The sequence below is a fragment of the Oncorhynchus nerka genome, linkage group LG21, assembly GCF_034236695.1.
Source record: "Oncorhynchus nerka isolate Pitt River linkage group LG21, Oner_Uvic_2.0, whole genome shotgun sequence".
Lineage (NCBI taxonomy): Eukaryota > Metazoa > Chordata > Actinopteri > Salmoniformes > Salmonidae > Oncorhynchus > Oncorhynchus nerka.
In genome coordinates this window covers 35,131,867-35,151,866 of record NC_088416.1, presented here as the reverse complement: position 1 = coordinate 35,151,866, position 20,000 = coordinate 35,131,867, and the positions used below count along the sequence as shown (strand labels likewise).

Sequence of the window (20,000 nt, the reverse complement as noted above, 5' to 3'; positions counted from 1 at the left end):
CACCATCATGCCCTGTGACCTGCCCTGATTGGGACGCCTCTATGAAAACACTTCTGTTTTACCACAGTTTCACTACACTTCCCCCAATTTACTGCACTCTACCACCTAGTACCACTGTGGTGTTTTTGATAGGGGTCTGGGTTGGTGGATGCAGTGCTCTACAAATGGTTACTATTTAGTAGTTGTCTGATTTGAGTGTTCTTGTGTGATTTGAGTCCTGTTTGACATGATCAGGGATCAATAAGCTTGCTTTGAGCGATGACGATATTTATGTTGCTATGGCAACACCCTTTAATAATCTTTGGAAAAAAGAGCCCATGCCCTAACTTTTACGCTTCAGTGTGCTGCAGAAGGGAGCTTTAACTTAGTGTTGTGTCTTCTGTCAACCCAGCTCTATTCTCTGATAATCATTGTCTTGTTCTAATCATTTCAGCTAGCCAGTTCCTCAACCTTTTCCTCTACCCTCTAGCGTGGCTGAGAGAGACGCAGTACTGAGATCTTGGTGTTCAGTGTCAGTCAACGTACAATCAGAAATGTTCTCTTCTCAACTTCCAAAAGGTCATCTGTAGAACGTCGTCCATCTCCAGCTGTACTGTATCGAATGAATCAACAAATAATTATTAATTCTACTTATATGTAAGTTAAAATGTGAGGTAAACTTGCGTGTAGCAACTATATGTAATTAAAGGTAACAAACACACTGTAGTCAAACTATTTTTATACTATTCTACCTCCTCGCTCTCTCTTCTCTTCCTCTCCTTGTCCTCTACAACTCAACACTTCACTTGACTTAAACTCATCTTGTACCTCAACTTGTCCTGAAATGACAATCATAATACGGTTATTGTTGTTAATATTGTTATTTCTCAGTTCTTATGTATGGTTAGTCATTTTTTCTCATTGTCTGTTGTCTGAAATGATGGTTGTTAGTAATTTTAGACATTTTTTCCAGCACAACAGTCTTCAGTTCATTTTGATTCACGTATTCATTTACTTGTTGTTTCATTACTCTTATAAGTCTTGTACTTTAATTATTTATTGGTTAATTAAGAGATATTCTCATTGGTTCTGTCATATTGATTTGTTTTCCTCTGTCCCTCTGAAATGCCTTTCATTGAAGGTCATTACTACCCAAATCCTTCAGTCTTAATGCAGGTTTGCAGATCCAGGTTTTGTGTATATTGTATGTAATAAAATCTTAGAGATTTATTTAAATTACAATGACAAAGATTTGGTTATTTCTGTACCTTGTGTAAAAACTGTGTACAGATTAGTACTACAAAAAGGGGACACACATCAATATTTTGTGACTAAAGACAGTGATGAAATCCAGTGGACAAGGATATTACTGGACGTTCAAGTTGCAACTGGCACACCAAACCCCGAACACACACATTCACACACACACACACTCACACACTCACTCACTCACTCACTCACTCACTCACTCACTCACTCACTCACTCACTCACTCACTCACTCACTCACTCACTCACTCACTCACTCACTCACTCACTCACTCACTCACTCACTCACTCACTCACACACACACACACACACACACACACGTTGATGAGACAAAGACACACAGAGATATCAACACACTTAATCCTCTCAAAGAAGAGTTGGGGAGGGATGGAGGGAGGGGGGGGGGGGGGGAGAGCGAGGGATGGAGGGAGGGAGAGAGCGAGGGAGGGAGGAATAGAAGAACGGCAGATGGCCAGAAAGACGTCAATCCAACTCATTCTTCCAGACAGCGCAGGGCACTGTGGGTAATTGCAAACAGGACTGACGTCACGGAGAGAGGAGGAGAGGATGAGAGAAACAGGTAGATAATAAGGGAAAGCTTCAGGCCACAACAGGCCACCACCACCTAGTGAACCCAGTGAACAGGGACAGACATGCCTCGACTCTCTGGGTGAAGGTATTCAACAAAACAGACAGACTATGATTCATTACTCTATTTATATGTAGTGAACTGAGTCTTTTCGGCTCACATACAGGAATTTCTTACACAACAAGATTGCCACTTGTATTTTTTTGTCAATTCAATGAATAGCAACCAAAAACAAGCATAAATCACTCAAAACCACAAAATGAGTTGTCCATATATTACACTGGAAACATCTAACCCGCAACACGACATCGGAATGTCAGCCAACCCAGAGGGGGGGGGGGGGGGGGTCAGGGTATGTAATCATTGGGACAGTCATCAAGCAGTGAGGGTATGAAGAGACTCATCTGCTCAAACCGTCAGTGTTGCTGAAAACCCATCAACTCATTTCAACTTCACTTCAGTCTGGCTTTTCTCCAGTTTTATTTAGAAGCATTTCTCTCTTTTAGCAACAGTCAGTGAGTTTCCTCAGTCCTCCCTGGCAGAGTAGGGTATGGAACTGGTGGATGTTATTTCTATGTAGAGGATGGTTATTGATGCCATTACATTAGTGTCACACTTGTCGCATGTTTATTTAATCCCACCTGCACATTTCACCATTTCTGCCAACTAGGCTTTTTCAGGGCGGAGGGTGAAGAATGTTGCAGAAAGAAATGCATTACTGTCACGGCTGATGAAAGGAGCGGACCAAGGTGCAGCGTGGTGAGCGTAAATGTTCTTTAATTAAGAAAAAGACGCAGAACAAAACAATACACACTACAAAACAAAACCGTGAAGCTTAAGGCTAAGTGCCATAAAGAAAGTCAACTTCCCACCAAGACAGGTGGGAAAAAAGGCACCTAAGTATGGTTCTCAATCAGAGACAACGATAGACAGCTGTCCCTGATTGAGAACCATACCCGGCCAAAACATAGAGATAAAAAAAATCATAGAAACACAACACATAGAAATGCCCACCCCAACTCACACCCTGACCAAACCAAAATAGAGACATAAAAAGGATCTCCAAGGTCAGGGCGTGACAACTACAGACATGAATCACTGTACTTATGGGATTTGTTTGTATGGTTGTCCCATAAAATGTATGTTGTTTGTATAATTCGTTATTGTTTACATAATTATTTCAATCTGCAAAATACACAGTACATATTTCTTCTGGCTTCATGGCTCAGAAGAAGCAACCACAGAGTCCTCAGTATGATGTCGCTGAACTGGGATGACTAGGAGGATTTGCACTGAGTGCTTTGACCTCTAGAGACTAAAGAGATAGTTGCAAGGAGGGAAATCAACTCATTCCTTTGGGGTGCGTGTGAAGTGGGAACACAAATGATCCTATCTGCTCTCTCACCAAGTTAAACAGATGGTGTCTAAACCTACCAATAATATCATACATTTAACATATTATGTCAACATTTTGAAAGACATTTTGGTTGTTGTTGTTTAGATAATTGTTTTGTGGTGAAGTGGACATCTGCTGACTCATCTCCCCTCTGTTAACAAAACAGGGACTCATTTAGATAACTGATAAAATACTATCTTTATTAAATACAACAAATATTAACAGGGTTCGCAGTCATAGAACACATACTGGTAACCACACACACGTGCATACACACACACACACACACACACACACACACACAGAACATATACTGGTAACCACACACACACACATACTGGTAACCACACACACACACACACACACACACACACACATACAGTCATAGACCACGTACTGGTAACCACACAAACACACACACACACACACACACACACACACACACATACTGGTAACCACACACACATATACACATACACTGCGCACACACATACACAGACGCACACACACAACCCACTATCTGTGCAGCTCACAATCTCTGATCATAAGAACATATTTATAAAGCACAGTATAAACACTGAACACTGTGCAAAGCATTTTGTTAAGACACATTCTAAGTAGGCAAGATAATTGAGGCACCATGGTAACATGGACAGGGGCAGGGATGTGTCTTTGGATGACCAGTAAAGTACTTCTACCCAGTGGGGTGAGTGTGGATTTAGGCCAGTGGTATCTACTAGTGTTAGCCCTGCACAGCCATTGGGAGGAAGGGTCAGCTGGAAGCCTGACAGGTCCAGGATCAGATTTCCCTGCCACCCAGCCTAGCTGTCTCCCTTACACACTGAAAACTCTCCACTGGCCCAGGACCAACACTTAGGGCTGCTCTCTGTTTGCACCACAGCCCCCAGGCTGATCTCTTTGTGTTCCACGTCACCACAATATCACTGCAGAGCATTTCTGCCATAGCTTTCAGAGACGGTGCCCAGTCCCATCAGGACATTCAGAGTGTTTTTACACATAGTCCTCTTTAAAAGAAGTGATCTTTGAATGAGGACTCAACTCTTTTGTCAGTTCACTTCACCTATCCTGTGGTCCGAGTCCTCTTTGCATTGCCATGTTTAGAAAGTAACCAAGATCTTTTTCCAAAATGCACTCCAGGGTTTTACAAAGTGCAGTGCAGGACAAGACATTCCATCAAAACGTGTTATCGGACAGCTACCTGCTTACATTTTGAAAGCTAATAGACTGCATTTAGTGAAAAAAGGGGAGAAATAATAAATTTAATCAGAAGACACTATTAACATGTAAATATTATTGGTTACAGGATAAATAGCAGAAGAATAACTGCAGATGAAATAATACTGTAATTGAAAAGTGTACACTCAATTTAGGCTACCGCCCTTTTAAGAGCTAGAATTGATTTTGGACCCTATGTTGTGATTCTCACCAAACATGTTGTTGTCTTCTCACACTATACAAACCCCACAATCAAATAAACAGTTTATGAACCTCTCTTAGCCTATAGATCACATATGGCAAACAAATAGTCTGAACTAAAAACTAAACATTTCTGTGGATTCTTGACAATTGCTAATCAATACAAAAAAACATCAGGTTTTTTTCCATGAACCTGCACATCCACTTCTCTCTTTTGTGGCACCAATGTGAGTGGTTACGGCAAGGGAAACAATGCTGCAGTAGCCTAGTGTGTCGTGCGGAAATAATGACAAGTGAACCTGGGGAGCTTTGTGTTCACATTGCCCTAAAAAAGGAATCAAACCTCGGAATTCAAGAGAACCGAACTCAGACCAGCTCTCGAGATGATCTCAGTTCGGTTTGCTTAGGGGGCTCTTCTGTCTTCTTCTGAGGGGGTCTGAGTTCTTTGAGAGTGTTCACGCTGCACAAAAAAAATTGCAAACTGCACTGGGTTCACAAAAATGGTAAAAACGCCCTTAGTCAACCCTCTACACACATTCAAAACGGCCCTGTGCATTTAGCTAGCTAGCACACAATAACATATAAAATGGCACTGCAATTCACTCATGTCTTATAAACACCAACATTTACAATTGCTAGAGTTGTATGTACTGTATAAACTGTTATTACAATCTGGTAAATATATCATAAATAAATATACATTCTGTTTCAGCTGTTTTTATTGTCAATATGATGGCATCATACTCGATTCTCAGTGACATTAGCAAAACGCAAGCTGTCACAATATCTCTGCCATGGACTCATCAGTTCTGTTTGTAGTAAACGGTGTAAGCCATTGACGGTGCAAGCGTGCAAGTAAGTCCTTGAGTAAAATAGTATTTTTTTTGTATCTCGTCTCCTTTACTTTGCCATCCTCCTTTATCTTTCTCTCTATTTAGCTTAGAGGCAGAGTACCAGGGTTGTATTCAGCAGATCCTCTGTCTATCAATCTATCCTGTCTCACACCTGAGTGACCAGGGGTTCCCTGAGGTACACGTTGCCTTTGTTCTCCCACCCGTCCTGCCCCGCACACAGTCCTGACAGCAGTGTCCCATTGAGGGGGTTACAGATTCCCTTGCAGTCGCCCACATACAGGGGAGTGTAATCTCCCTCCCCTTCGTCTCCCTCCTCATCCTCACCCTCCCAGAGAGAGGTGCTGATGTGGGTGTACTCACTGATTTTCTCGAGACACTCCGTCTCTCGGTGATAGAAGTAGCTGAAGTTGGACACAATGACGGGGACTGGCAGGGAGATGGTGAGCACACCAGCGATGGCACACATGGAGCCCACCAGCTTGCCCCCCAGAGTCGTAGGGTACATGTCCCCGTAGCCCACTGTCGTCATGGAGACCACGGCCCACCAGAAGGCCTCGGGGATGCTGGTGAACACCGTGTCGGGGCTGTCCGCCTCGGCGAAGTAGACAGCGCTGGAGAAGAGGATGACTCCGATGAAGAGGAAGAAGATGAGCAGGGCCAGCTCTCTCAGGCTGGCCTTCAGAGTCTGGCCCAGGATCTGCAGGCCCTTGGAGTGACGCGACAGCTTGAAGATCCTGAACACCCTGACCAGCCTAATGACCCTGATGATGGCCAAAGACATGCCCGGGTCCTTGTTGGAGGTTTTGTCCCTGGCCAGCTCTGTGCCCAGAGTGACGAAGAAGGGAATGATGGCGAGGAAGTCGATAGTGTTCATCACGTCCTTGAAGAAGTGGAGCTTACTGGGGGAGCTGGCTAAGCGCATAATGAGCTCAAAGGAGAACCAGAAGATACATATGGTCTCCACCTGGAAGAAGGGGTCATGGAAAGCACTGCCAGTGGGAGGGACCAGGATGGTGATGTTGGGGAGGGTAGGATGGGGCTGGTAGGTGAATTTCTGGAGGGAGAGAATGAGAGAGGGAAAGTGAGTGGTGTTAAAAATGAAGCAGGAGAGATTGAGGGGAGATAAAACAGTGAAGGGGGGATGACCGTGGTTTAGACAAGAGATAACAAAAGGGTTGTAACGTCTCCTTCCAACTCACACCCTCCAACACGTAGATCCCCTGAACGCAGCTCACTCTCCAGATCCCAATCACCTGGATTCTAATCACCTGTTCACACACCACCTGTATGTCATTATCACACACTATTTAGTTCAGTTCTTTGCTCCACATCACTGTGAGGTTTTGTTTGTTTTGTGACACATGTCTTTCAGAGCGCTGGCTTTCCTGTGATTTACTCCTCCTGTGTATGATGGTTCACTAACGGTGCCTTTTGCCTATTCCCTGCCTGTACTTTAGCTTATCGGATTTCCTGTTATCAACCTATTGCCTGATCTCCCAGACTACATTACTAGCCTTTTCCCTGCCTGTACTGTTCCCTTTTGGACCCCCTGTGTATGACCTTCTGCCTGCCCCTGGACCCAGCTACCTGCCTCCTCCTGTGTATGACCTTCTGCCTGCCCCTGGACCCAGCTACCTGCCTCCTCCTGTGTAGGACCTTCTGCCTGCCCCTGGACCCAGCTACCTGCCTCCTCCTGTGTAGGACCTTCTGCCTGCCCCTGGACCCAGCTACCTGCCTCCTCCTGTGTATGACCTTCTGCCTGCCCCTGGACCCAGCTACCTGCCTCCTCCTGTGTAGGACCTTCTGCCTGCCCCTGGACCCAGCTACCTGCCTCCTCCTGTGTAGGACCTTCAGCCTGCCCCTGGACCCAGCTACCTGCCTCCTCCTGTGTATGACCTTCTGCCTGCCCCTGGACCCAGCTACCTGCCTCCTCCTGTGTATGACCTTCTGCCTGCCCCTGGACCCAGCTACCTGCCTCCTCCTGTGTATGACCTTCTGCCTGCCCCTGGGCCCAGCTACCTGCCTCCTCCTGTGGTCCTTTACAATAAACACCTGCTGCACCCTGCACTTGAAACCAGCTCTCTGTCTCTCCTCGTGTTCATTACAAGGGTAATGAAGGACATAAATTCATTAATAAGAAATAGTAAGGGTGGAATGTTAGACAGAGGTCGGGGAGAACCATGATGACTACAGTAAACATGAGAGGGAGGAGAGGTGATTATTTTAAAGGTGGCAAAGTTTTTCCTCAGCACATGTGTAAAATGCTTCTGTCATCACGGTCTGATTAAGACTGTGATAACTGTAATACTGTGTATAACTTCACTTGTGTAATCACACTTTCTCTTTCCTTCCACAGACCTTGATGCAAATGTGTTTCGTCTCTATATTTAAACAGAAGAAAAACATTATAGAGCTGCATGTGACAACGGCTAATGTTACAGCACAGCGTCTGGACTGACTGACCAATCTGACACTTCATTTCATCCTGACAATGTTTTCTAAGAAGCAGTCTTGGGATTCAAAGTGAGACAGTCAAATGTAGGTTTTATGGTATGTCCAGCCATAAGACGGATTGGAGGCAAATGGCTCAGAATTTTTATTGCCTGTGATAAAATTATAGTGAAGCAAAAGTGAAGCAAAAGTTGTGTGTTAGTGCCTGTCCGTGTGCCTGCATGAGTGTGCCTGTGTGAGGTGTATATACAGCAGTTGTTTGTTTGGGCATATACTGCATATGTTAGTCTCTATGTAGAGGCTTGGAATGCTTTTACCAACTGAAATGACAGTGGCATTTGCCCTCACATTTGTCACCCACTTTAGTTCCATTTCTCCTCACCTTTATGAGGTTGAAAAGCCATAATCACACTGCCCCGACAGACATTCTCACTCTTTGTCACCCAATAAGAAAGGAATAACAACTAGCCGCTCATTCCAAATGTTCACAGAACCATACAGTCTTTCAATACTGTATGTCTAGAGCTTCCGTTGCAACGGTCGTCTTGTAAAAGACAAGGATTTATTTTCAGTTGCTGCCACCTATGCTGCCATTTTGAGTCTGTACAGAGCGCTGTGTGTCTTCTGTCAGATGTTCTGATCATGTGAGTGTGTGTGAGTGACTGAGTGAGTGTGAGAGGTCGGGTGTGTGCATGTGCGCTTCGGTAAGACCCACCATATACCTTGTGTTCTGTGCTTTTGCATGATCCCTCAAAATCCAAAAGCAGCTAAGCCAACCTTGTCGGTAAGCCACTTGGCAGGTGAAGTACATTTCATTTTGTGCGAGTCATCAAATAGGTGTTCTGTACTACTCTTTCCATGCCTCTTTCAGTGGGTATGAGTCAGTGTGTTTATTAATGGGAACCAACGTTTACATGTTGATGTGCTCTTAGGGTTGTCCTTACGCTATATATAGCTCCTTTAGATCTCTAAGGAGTAACGTGAGACACACTCCTCTCCACTCTCCTCTTTTGCACTCCACTTTCACTTACCCTCTCTCCCTCTTTCTCTCCCTCTTTCTCTCCCTCTTTATCTCCCTCTTTATCTCCCTCTCTCCCTCTCTCCCTCTTTCTCTCCCTCTTTCTCTCTCCCTCTCCCTCTTTCTCTCCCTCTCCCTCTTTCTCTCCCTCTTTCTCTCCCTCTCTCCCTCTCTCCCTCTCTCCCTCTTTCTCTCCCTCTTTCTCTCTCCCTCTCCCTCTTTCTCTCTCTCTCTCCCTCTCTCCGTTTATATGTTCCTATCAACTCCATCTATTCCCATACGGAGTCGTCTTGGCAGTGATCCTGGAGAACCAGTCAATGTGAGACACAGATGGACAGTGATCTGGAGATACCATCAATAAAGCATAATGTTCTTTGTGCAGTCCATATTTACCCTTCCCTTCCTGCCCCTCATCTCTCTCTGTCCCACCCCTTTTTCTCTCCCGCTCTTACCTGCAACCTCCCTCTTTCTCTAGTTCCCTAACTGTGATTCTCTCTCTCCTCCAACCTATTTCTCTTGTTTTCCTACCACACTAGTTCCCCCTCTCCTCACCCCCCACTCTTCCCATTCCTTTCCCTCAATTTTAACGACATGACTAAAATAATCTCAGAAATGTCTCTGTCCTGTGTGTGTGTGTGTGTGTGTGTGTGTGTGTGTGTGTGTGTGTGTGTCGCATGTTGTGTTTAACCCTGTAAGGGGCCTGTGTCGTCACACATGTAGTATTTATGTTCCACAGGGTGACATCTGTCATTGACTTTCACCAACTGTCATCCACTAACTGTCATCCTTCACTAACTGTCATCCTTTACTAATTGTCATCCTTCACTGACTATTGATGATCACCCCATCATCAGTCTCCCAATGTGCTAACCTCTGTTCTCTTAGCACCCTGTCGAGATGCATTCCTTTCTCTTTCATCCTCTCTTCATCCCTTTCTTCATCCCTCTCTTCATTCCTCTCTTCATTCCTCTCTTCATTCTTCTCTTCATTCCTCTCTTTATCCCTCTCTTCATTCCTCTCTTTATTCCTCTCTTCATTCCTCTCTTTATCCCTCTCTTCATTCCTCTCTTTATTCCTCTCTTCATTCCTCTCTTTATCCCTCTCTTCATTCCTCTCTTTATCCCTCTCTTCATTCCTCTCTTTATTCCCCTCTTCATTCCTCTCTTCATTCCTCTCTTCATCCCTCTCTTCATTCCTCTCTTCATTCCTCTCTTTATCCCTCTCTTCATTCCTCTCTTCATTCCTCTCTTCATCCCTCTCTTCATTCCTCTCTTCATTCCTCTCTTCATTCCTCTCTTCATCCCTCTCTTCATTCCTCTCTTCACTCCTCTCTTCATCCCTCTCTTCATCCCTCTCTTCATTCCTCTCTTCATCCCTCTCTTCATCCCTCTCTTCATCCCTCTCTTCATCCCTCTCTTCATCCCTCTCTTCATCCCTCTCTTTATCCCTATCTTCATTCCTCTCTTCATTCCTCTCTTCATTCCTCTCTTCATCCCTCTCTTCATCCCTCTCTTCATCCATCTCTTCATTCCTCTCTTTATTCCTCTCTTCATTCCTCTCTTTATCCCTCTCTTCATTCCTCTCTTTATTCCTCTCTTCATTCCTCTCTTTATCCCTCTCTTCATTCCTCTCTTTATTCCCCTCTTCATTCCTCTCTTCATTCCTCTCTTTATTCCTCTCTTCATTCCTCTCTTTATCCCTCTCTTCATTCCTCTATTTATTCCCCTCTTCATTCCTCTCTTCATTCCTCTCTTTATCCCTCTCTTCATTCCTCTCTTTATCCCTCTCTTCATTCCTCTCTTTATCCCTCTCTTCATCCCTCTCTTTATCCCTCTCTTCATCCCTATCTTCATTCCTCTCTTCATTCCTCTCTTCATCCCTCTCTTCATCCCTCTCTTCATCCCTCTCTTCATCCCTCTCTTCATTCCTCTCTTCATTCCTCTCTTCATCCCTCTCTTCATTCCTCTCTTCATCCCTCTCTTCATTCCTCTCTTTATCCCTATCTTCATTCCTCTCTTCATTCCTCTCTTCATTCCTCTCTTCATCCCTCTCTTCATCCCTCTCTTCATCCCTCTCTTCATCCCTCTCTTCATTCCTCTCTTCATTCCTCTCTTCATTCCTCTCTTCATCCCTCTCTTCATTCCTCTCTTCATCCCTCTCTTCATTCCTCTCTTTATCCCTATCTTCATTCCTCTCTTCATTCCTCTCTTCATTCCTCTCTTCATCCCTCTCTTCATCCCTCTCTTCATCCCTCTCTTCATTCCTCTCTTCATTCCTCAACTTCCTCTATCTGTGCTTTATGTACATCTACTGCAGCCTCTCCTTTCTCCTGGTCCCTTTGTTTGTTTCCTTTTCTACTATTCTCTGTTTCTCTCTCATTCTCTCTCTCCTGTGTGTCATTTCTGTTTGGCCCTCAGGCCCCTGGCCCCACAACAGCCCCCTCTCACCTCTCGGAGCTCCTTCTCGTTCCTGAAGTCAGGCAGCGTCTCCAAGCAGAAGATGGCGATGGACACGACAATGACCATGACGCTGATGATGGCGATGATGCGTGCGCCCGAGGAGGATTCTGGGTGCTCAAAAAGCATCCAAACCTTCCTCTGCATCTCGTTCTCAGGCAGCGCAGGCACCTCCTCCTTGGGGAAGCCCTCATCCTCCTTGAAGCGTTCCATGATCTCCTCACCAAGCTCATAGAAGCGCAGCTCATCCAAGAACACATCCAGGGGCACGTTGGCAGGCCGCCGCAGCCGCCCGCCAGACTGGTAGAAGTAGAGGATGGCGTCAAAGCAGTTCCGGTTCCGGTCCAGGAACAGCTCATTGCGCAGAGGGTCAAAGTAGCGAATTCTGCGGTTAGGGTCCCCCAGGAGGGAGTTAGGGAACTGGGCCAGAGTGCGGAGCTGTGTCTCGTAGCGCATCCCTGACACGTTGATGGCTAGCCGCTCCGTCAGGGCCCAGCCCCCCCTCCACAGGGAGCCTGAGCGACGACAGCTTTCCCTTTTCCCCTCAACCCTCTCCTTTTCACTGCCATTATTCTCTGTCTCCTTCTCTCCCTTCTCCGCCTTGTTGCGCTGGTCCTTGGTCTCCTTGTCACTCTCGCTCACCTCCTCTGGGAGATGTTTCTTGTCTCCTTCTCCTCCTCCTTCACCTCCACCCTTGTCATGGTTCTCCATTCCTTGGTCTGTCATTCAGCTTCTATTTAGTTCTTTGTGAGGACAGTTTGTCCCCTTACTCTAGAGAGAAATGCACAACGCTGCTGAAGTTATCAAGAAACATATCAGGTACTGCAGAAGAAGAGACATATCAGGTAAAGGCAGACAAAGAAGTGGGAGGAGAAACAACTCACATTATTGGCAATTTTAATACTCCTATTATTTAACAGAAATGTAAGCTTAAAGTAATTTACGCCAATTCGCCCCCAAATACACTACCGGTCAAGAATTTTAGAATACCTACTCATTGAGGGGTTTTTCTTTATTTTTACTAGTTTCTACAGCAGAATAACAGCTTTGCATACTCTTGGCATTTTCTCAACCAGCTTCACATAGAATACTTTTACAACAGTCTTTAAGGAGTTCCCACATATGCTGAGCACTTGTAGGCTGCTTTTCCTTCACTCTGTGGTCTGACTCATCCCAAACCATCTCAATTTGGTTGAGGTCGGGGGTTTGTGGAGGCCAGGTCATCTGATGCAGCACTCCATCACTCACCTTCTTGGTCAAATAGAATCATTGTAACTGACTTGCCTGGTTAAAGGTTACATTTAAAAAATAAAATAAAAATGTCCTGTTGAAAAACCAAATGATAGTCCCATAAGCCCAAACCAGATGGGATGGCGTATCGCTACAGAATGCTGTGGTAGCCATGCTGGTTAAGTGTGCCTTAAATTCTAAATAAATCCCAGACAGTGTCACCAGCAAATCACCCCATAACACCTCCTCCTCCATGCTTTACGGTGGAAATCGCCAATTTGGACTCCAGACCAAAGGACAAATTTCCACCGGTCTAATGTCCATTGCTCATGTTTCTTGGCCCTTGCAACCCTCTTCTTCTTATTGGTGTCCTTTAGTAGTGGTTTCTTTGCAGTAATTCGACCATGAAGGCCTGATTCACACAGTCTCCTCTGAACAGTTGATGTTGAGATGTGTCTGTTACTTGAACTCTGTGAAGCATTTATTTGGGCTGCAATTTCTGAGGCTGGTAACTCTAATGAACATATCCTCTGCAGCAGAGGTAACTCTGGGTCTTCCATTCCTGTGGTGGTCCTCATGAGAGCCAGTTTCATCATAGCGCTTGGTGGTTTTTGCGACTGCACTTTGCACTTTCAAAGTTCTTGAAATGTTCCGTATTGAGTGGCCTTCATGTCTTAAAGTAATGATGGACTGTCATTTCCCTTTCCTTATTTGAGCTGATCTTGCCATAATATGGACTTGGTCTTTTACCAAATAGGGCTATCTTCTGTATACTCTGCCTACCTTGTCACAACACAACTGATTGGCTCACACATTAAGAAAGAAAAAAATTCCACAAATGAACTTTTAAGAAGGCACACCTGCTAATTGAAATGCATTCCAGGTGACTACCTTGTGAAGCTGGTGAGAGAATGCCAATAGTTTGCAAAGCTATCATCAAGGCAAAGGGTGGCTATTTGAAGAATCTCAAATACAAAATACATTTTGATTTGTTTAACACTTTTTTGGTTACTACATGATTCCATATGTGTTATTTCATAATTTTGATGTCTTCACTATTATTCTACAATGTAGAAAATAGTTCAAATAGAGAAAAACCCTTGAATGAGTCGATGTTCTGAAAGTCTTGACCGGTAGAATGCAAGACACATTTTACATCTACAGTAAAGAATAACAAATAAAAGCATGAACTAGACAGGTGTTATTTCAATCAGAACCTTTAACCTTTATGTTCGGTCAGAATGACTATTTCTTTAATCAGAACATTAGTCTTTACAGTCGACACAGCCATTATTAGAATAACACAGAGTCCTACTCATAAACATCCTAGTTACATGCCATGCCCAAGCATGCTGCTGTGAAGTAAGAACCATATTATTGGTGTTATTTACAAGAAGCAGCCTGCACTGTTCCACTCACCCCTCTGTCAGTCAGCTACTGTTGATAGAGACTAATTACTCAAGAGAATCACGGTGCCTCCACTACTGTACCTCCGCCACAGGGTATCTGTCTGGCTGTCTGTCTGTCTGGCCCTCCCTTTGGCCGTCTGTCTGTCTGTCCGTCCGGCACACCCTCTGGCCGTCTCTCTGTCTGTCTATCCCCTGTTTGATCTCTCCGTAAGTCTCTATCTCCCACCTCCCTAGCTGGGCACCATGGCTCCTTCAGGGGTAGTGTTAATCTGTCTGCTGATACCCCACCCTGGGTGAAGTGAAGATAGTTAAGCTTGTTTGTAGGTCACAGCCTTCAGTCTCTCCCCTTTGCTCTCTCTCATGCCTACTATTTCTCTGGAGAAGTGCTGTCAGGTCGAAATTCAATCCACTGCTTTCTCTCTACAACCTCAGCACGGTGTCCTCTTCATACCCCCACCCCTAATGTAAGCCCTCTGCCTCTCTCTTAAAGTCCTCTTCATACCCCCACCCCCTAATGTCAGCCCCCTGCCTCTCTCTTAAAGTCTTCAATTTCCCCTCTCTCCCTGTCATAAACAAACACACAAAAACACACACACCATCCTCAACACATGTACTGATGTCCTCACGAGACACAAATGAACACCCATAAAATCCCAGTGAGAATGTATTTTGGAGTTCCATCCTGGCTTTCAGTATTTATAATGCTCCTGACTAGGGCCCGGTGTTTTTCTGACCATGTCACCTTACCAGGAAACACTCAGGGCCCTAAATGAGTTATGTAGCATAGCCAATGCATTTCCTGGTGAGGTGTGGTCAGGAAAAATGTCGGGCCCAAGTCACATTTACAAACATGTTAACACATGTTATGAGACCGAACAGTAAAACTGAAAGCCTACAACAAAAGGCCATGACACTCCTTTTCTGGTGATCTTTTCATAAGACTTTATTCAGTTGGCTTAGTGTATGGTATAGTATAGGGTATGGTGCACACGTGTCAGGCAGGTAATGACTCACAGGTGTTGTGTCAACAAAAATGTAAGTGACATATAATGACCACTGTAAGATGTCAACAGCATTATTTCTGGGCCAGAAAAAGGTTACATGGGGCGGCACGTAGCCTAGCAGTTAAGAGCGTTGAGCCAGTAACCGAAAGTTGGCTGGTTTGAATCCCGAGCCGACTAGGTAAAGAAAATCTGTTGATGTGCCCTAGAGCAAGGCACTTAACCCTAATCGCTCTGTTAAATCGCTATGGATACGATTGTAAGCTAAATGACTCAAATGTAAATGTAAAATAAGAATTGATGGTTGAGTTGAACTATTTAGAGACGTGTGTCAGTTGGAAGGTGGGGAAAAAAAACATGTCAAATGTATAACAGTTATAACACTGATATGAGGTGGATTTTACAGGAAAGTGAGCATTAAAGTATTTTAAAAAAAAAAATTAATTATGCATTAGGCAATTGCAAAAACCATCCCATTGGCTTCTTGGTTAATTGATGAATGTAATGGCTTATTTTTTCAATTTCAGAATATGCCTCATACATAGACTGAGATACCGGTATGCATGTTGACACAGCAGGTTGCAGCACCAGGATGTGCGTTAAAACTTGCATGGAGTTTAAACTACAAGTCCCACAAAGCCACTCACCTGTCTTCACAGACGACAACAAATCCCATGATTTTTAAGGAACTTGGAAGAGGGAAGCGAAAGTTAACGTAGAAATGTAAAAGGCAAAAAGACAACGGGGGGATGCAATTATATATTTTGCTGCATGTAAAGAAATAGAATAAAAGTGTAGCTTGGAAAGAGGGCAAGTCACTTTGTTTGCGGCATTCGACCAACACAGTCAACCAGGTAGTGGCGGTTCTTTGCGAACGTATCATCACTGAAATCATCACCGGTGACGGGTTGGCTCTAGTGAACATGTCAGGCAGTACATTGCGTTACGGAGACAAAGTTGTCATTGTGACCGGCGGGTCCAAAGGGATTGGTAGAGGGATTGTCAAAGTATTCGGTAAGAATCAAAGTTGCTGATTTGAAGTAAGTTTGTTGAGATTTGAGCAGAGTGAGGTACTGGGGAAACAATAATGTGCTATTCTGTTGTTCTTTCCCAGTGGAGAATGGAGCCAAAGTTGTATTCTGTGCAAGAGGGGTGAGTGCAAGAGGGGGTGCTCAGATTAAAGTATACCATTGCAGGTGTGGGGGGAACTGGTGGCTTCTACGGTTGTGGCTAGATGGAGTACAGCTTCGTACCAAAAGTTGCATGCTCGAGTTGCGTCGGCGACAACTGTAGGATTGTAGCTAAACCTAACCTTAAACTTTTTCGCCTAACTTGCTACATAAATTATCCTAACCTGCTACTTTAATTATCCTAACCTGCTACGTTAATTATCCTAACCTGCTACGTTAATTATCCTAACCTGCTACATTAATTCTCCTAACCTACTGCATTAATTCTCCTAACCTACTGCATTAATTCTCCTAACCTACTGCATTAATTCTCCTAACCTACTGCATTAGTTATCCTATCCATCTAGCCACAACCGTAGAAGCCATCAGTTACAAAAAACCATCAGAATCACCACACAATAATGTGTCTCAGAATCTTCATTCATCAGTAATCCATTGTTGAAGACTTTATGAATCATTAAAAAAAATCCCTCTCGACATCATCTTTACATTGCATATTCATAAGTTTACTGTATTCTTATTATATATATATATTCTTATTATTTTTGACAGTGGCAGCAGGACAGGCTCTAGAGGCCGAGCTGAACAGGGCAGGGCCAGGGTCATGCAAATTTGTACCTTGTGACATCTCCAAAGAGGAGGACATCAAGGTAGGGCTTCTGGGCAATGACTTATCTTATAGGGCAGTGAAATGAGAGTCAAATGATCACTCATATGCACAACATTTCAACAGAGTTTATATCCTCATTCCTCAATGGATCTCATGACCTGTGGTTTATCAGAATGCTTACTAAAACGTTTTGTATTGTAATCTACACTCCACCTATCTTTAGTCTTTGTTGTATTTTCCCTGTCTGTGAAAGGACTCTTCTCCACTGCTCTAGCAAGCCCCTTGCTCCTCATTTGAAGGTCTGCTTATAAACTGCTTAGAAATCACTGTTAAAGGCCCAGTCGGTCATTATTTGAAGCTCTCTGTGTTTCCTGTGCCCTTGTTTCCTGTTTTCTTCCCTTGTTTTTTTGTGCCTCCCAGACTGAGAGTTCGCTCAGGCATTGAGGTCTGTGCTGACATACATTTATTAATTTGTAAAAAAAAATATATATATATTAAACAGTTGAAGTTGGAAGTTTACATACACCTTAGCCAAATACATTTAAACTCAGGTTTTCCCAATTCCTGACATTTAGTCCTAGTAAATATTGGCTTTAAATTGTTTCACTTGGGTCAAACGTTTCGGGTAGCCTTCCACAAGCTTCCCACAGTAAGTTAGGTGAATTTAGCCCATTCCTCTTGACAGAGCTGGTGTAACTGAGTCAGGTTTGTAGGCCTCCTTACTCGCATATGCTTTTTCAGTTCTGCCCAAAAATGTTCGATAGGAGTGAGGTCAGTGCTTTGTGATGGCCACTCCAATACCTTGAATTTGTTGTCCTTAAGCCATTTTGCCACAACTTTGGAAGTATGCATGGGGTCATTGTCCATTTGGAAGACCCATTTGCGTCCAAGCTTTAACTTCCTGACTGATGTCTTGAGATGTTGCTTCAGTATATCCACATAGTTTTCCATCCTCATGATGCCTTCTATTTTGTGAAGTGCACCAGTCCCTCCTGCAGCAAAGCACCCCACAACATGATGCTGCCATCCCTGTGCTTCATGGTTGGGATGGTGTTCTTCGCTTACAGGCCTCCCCCTTTTCCTCCAAACATAACGATGGTCATTATGGCCAAACAGTTCTATTTTTGTTTCATCAGACCAGAAGACATTTATCCAAAACTCCGATCTTTGTCCCCATGTGCAGTTGCAAACCGTAGTCTGTCTTTTTATGGTGGTTTTGGAGCAGTGGCTTCTTCCTTGCTGAGCGGTCTTTCAGGTTATGTCGATATAGGACTTGTTTTACTGTGGATATAAATACTTTTGTACCTGTTTCCTCCAGCGTCTTCACAAGGTCCCTTGCTGTTGTTCTGGGATTGATTTGTACTTTTCACCAAAGCACGTTCATCTCTAGGAGACAGAACGCTTCTACTTCCTGAGCGGTATGGCGGCTGTGTGGTCCCATGGTGTTTATACTTGCGTACTGTTGTTTGTACAGATCAACGTGGTACCTTCAGGCGTTTGGAAAATGCTCCCAAGGATGAAACAGACTTGTGGACGTCTACAATTTATTTTCTGAGGTCTTGGCTGATTTCTTTTGATTTTCCCATGATGTCAAGCAAAGAGGCACTGAATTTGAAAGTAGGCCTTGAAATACATCCACAGGTACACCTCCAATAGGCTAATTGACATCATTTGAGTCAATCAGAATCTTCTAAAGCCATGACATCATTTCGGGAATTTTCCAAGCTGTTTAAAGGCACAGTCAACTTAGTGTATGTAAACCTCCGACCCACTGGAATTGTGATACAGTGAATTATAAGTGAAATAATCTGTCTGTAAACAATTGTTGTAAAAATGACTTGTGTCATGCACAAAGTAGATATACTTGCCAAAACTATAGTTTGTTAACAAGAAATTTGTGGAGTGGTTGAAAAACAAGTTTTAATGACTCCAACCTAAGTGTATGTAAACTTTCGACTTCAACTGGAGTGGACAGATAGATGAAGCCTCATCAGACAATTCAAATGTATTAGTGGTCAGACTAACACTGCAAGACGGAAGCTTTCCATAATGTTTTACATTTACATTTAGGTCATTTAGGTCATTTAGCAGATGTTCTCATCCAGAGCGACTTCTTTTTTTTTTTCTACACATCCAATCATCAATCAGTGTCCAGATCCTGGTGCTTGTGAACAGTAGTGACATTGTTATAACCTGTTTTGTGTGTTTGACTGAGGGATGTGTGTATGTTTGTACGTTATTTTAGTGGTGTGTCTAGCTGGTTTTTCAGCTTAGGCTCTATGTAGCAAGTTAGGTAGGTACATAGGTAATGGGATCATAGGTCCACATACCTGAGAGAGTAATTATACACGTCTAACACAGTGTGGTGGTCAATGACAGAGTGCAGTCAACTCAACGTATGGTATTCTCTCTGCAGAGGTTGATTTCAGTGACAGTGGAGCATTATGGTCAAATAGACTGTCTGGTCAACAATGCTGGGTGGCGTGAGTATCTGTTATCATTTTGTATGAGAATTGATGTTGTTAAGGAAATGATATATCCACAAATCAGCTGATAGTTGGAATACCAATCCACGTCCAGGCACTTATTTTTATTATTATATATATACTTTTTTTTACCCTCTTTTTCTCCCCAATTTTGTCATATCCAATTTGGTAGTTACAGTCTTGTCCCATTGTCCCGAAACACAACCCCGCCAAGTCGTACTGCTTCTTGACACAATGCACGCTTAACCGGGAAGCCAGCTGCACCAATGTGTCGGAGGAAGCACCGAACAACTGTCAGTGTGCATGCACTGACAAGGACATCCCGGCCAGCCAAACCCTCCCTAACCCGGACGCTGGGCCAAGTGTGCGTCGCCTCATGGGTCTCCCAGGCGCGACCAGCTGCGACACAGCCCGGTATATAACCAGGATCTGTAGTAACACAGCTAACACTGCGATGCAGTGCCTTAGACCGCTGTGCTACTTGGGAGGCCCTGGAAGCCATTATTTAAACAGGCATATTCAAGCATTAAAAACACATACACTGAGTGTACAAAACATTAAGAGCACCTTCCTAATATTGAGTTGCACCCCTCCTTTTGCCCCCAGAACAGCCTGGACTCTACAA

At 44.0% G+C, this 20,000-nt stretch overlaps 2 protein-coding genes and 1 pseudogene across 2 annotated transcripts; 2 read left to right on the top strand and 1 right to left on the bottom strand.

The window, feature by feature from the left end:
- The window catches only part of LOC115103516 (excitatory amino acid transporter 2-like), a 36,801-nt pseudogene extending 36,691 nt beyond the window's left edge, over positions 1 to 110 (top strand).
- Positions 111 to 2,597: 2,487 nt separating this feature from the next.
- Positions 2,598 to 14,429, bottom strand: LOC115126932 (potassium voltage-gated channel subfamily A member 1-like). Its single transcript, XM_065006671.1, has 3 exons — positions 14,099 to 14,429; positions 11,441 to 12,218; positions 2,598 to 6,578 (listed from the first exon to the last, which is right to left on the bottom strand). The coding sequence occupies exons 2-3, from the start codon at positions 12,173 to 12,175 to the stop codon at positions 5,670 to 5,672; spliced, it is 1,644 nt and encodes a 547-aa protein (XP_064862743.1). The 5' UTR covers positions 12,176 to 12,218; positions 14,099 to 14,429; the 3' UTR covers positions 2,598 to 5,669.
- Positions 14,430 to 15,853: 1,424 nt separating this feature from the next.
- LOC135563635 (17-beta-hydroxysteroid dehydrogenase 14-like) lies at positions 15,854 to 19,617 on the top strand. Its single transcript, XM_065006670.1, has 4 exons — positions 15,854 to 16,103; positions 16,204 to 16,257; positions 16,841 to 16,929; positions 19,306 to 19,617. Exons 1-4 carry the CDS (start codon positions 16,013 to 16,015, stop codon positions 19,441 to 19,443), a joined length of 372 nt encoding a protein of 123 aa, XP_064862742.1. The 5' UTR covers positions 15,854 to 16,012; the 3' UTR covers positions 19,444 to 19,617.
- The last annotated feature ends 383 nt before the right edge of the window (positions 19,618 to 20,000 follow it).

Excerpts from the sequence above, each read along its gene's own strand:
- LOC115126932 (XM_065006671.1), bottom strand. The coding sequence starts at position 12,175 with ATGACAGACCAAGGAATGGAGAACCATGACAAGGGTGGAGGTGAAGGA. Across the intron at positions 6,579-11,440 it reads ACGAGAAGGAGCTCCGAGAG|AAATTCACCTACCAGCCCCA; the intron begins GTGAGAGGGGGC and ends CTCTCCCTCCAG.
- LOC135563635 (XM_065006670.1), top strand. The coding sequence starts at position 16,013 with ATGTCAGGCAGTACATTGCGTTACGGAGACAAAGTTGTCATTGTGACC. Across the intron at positions 16,258-16,840 it reads AGGGGTGAGTGCAAGAGGGG|GACAGGCTCTAGAGGCCGAG; the intron begins GTGCTCAGATTA and ends CAGTGGCAGCAG. Across the intron at positions 16,930-19,305 it reads CCAAAGAGGAGGACATCAAG|AGGTTGATTTCAGTGACAGT; the intron begins GTAGGGCTTCTG and ends TTCTCTCTGCAG.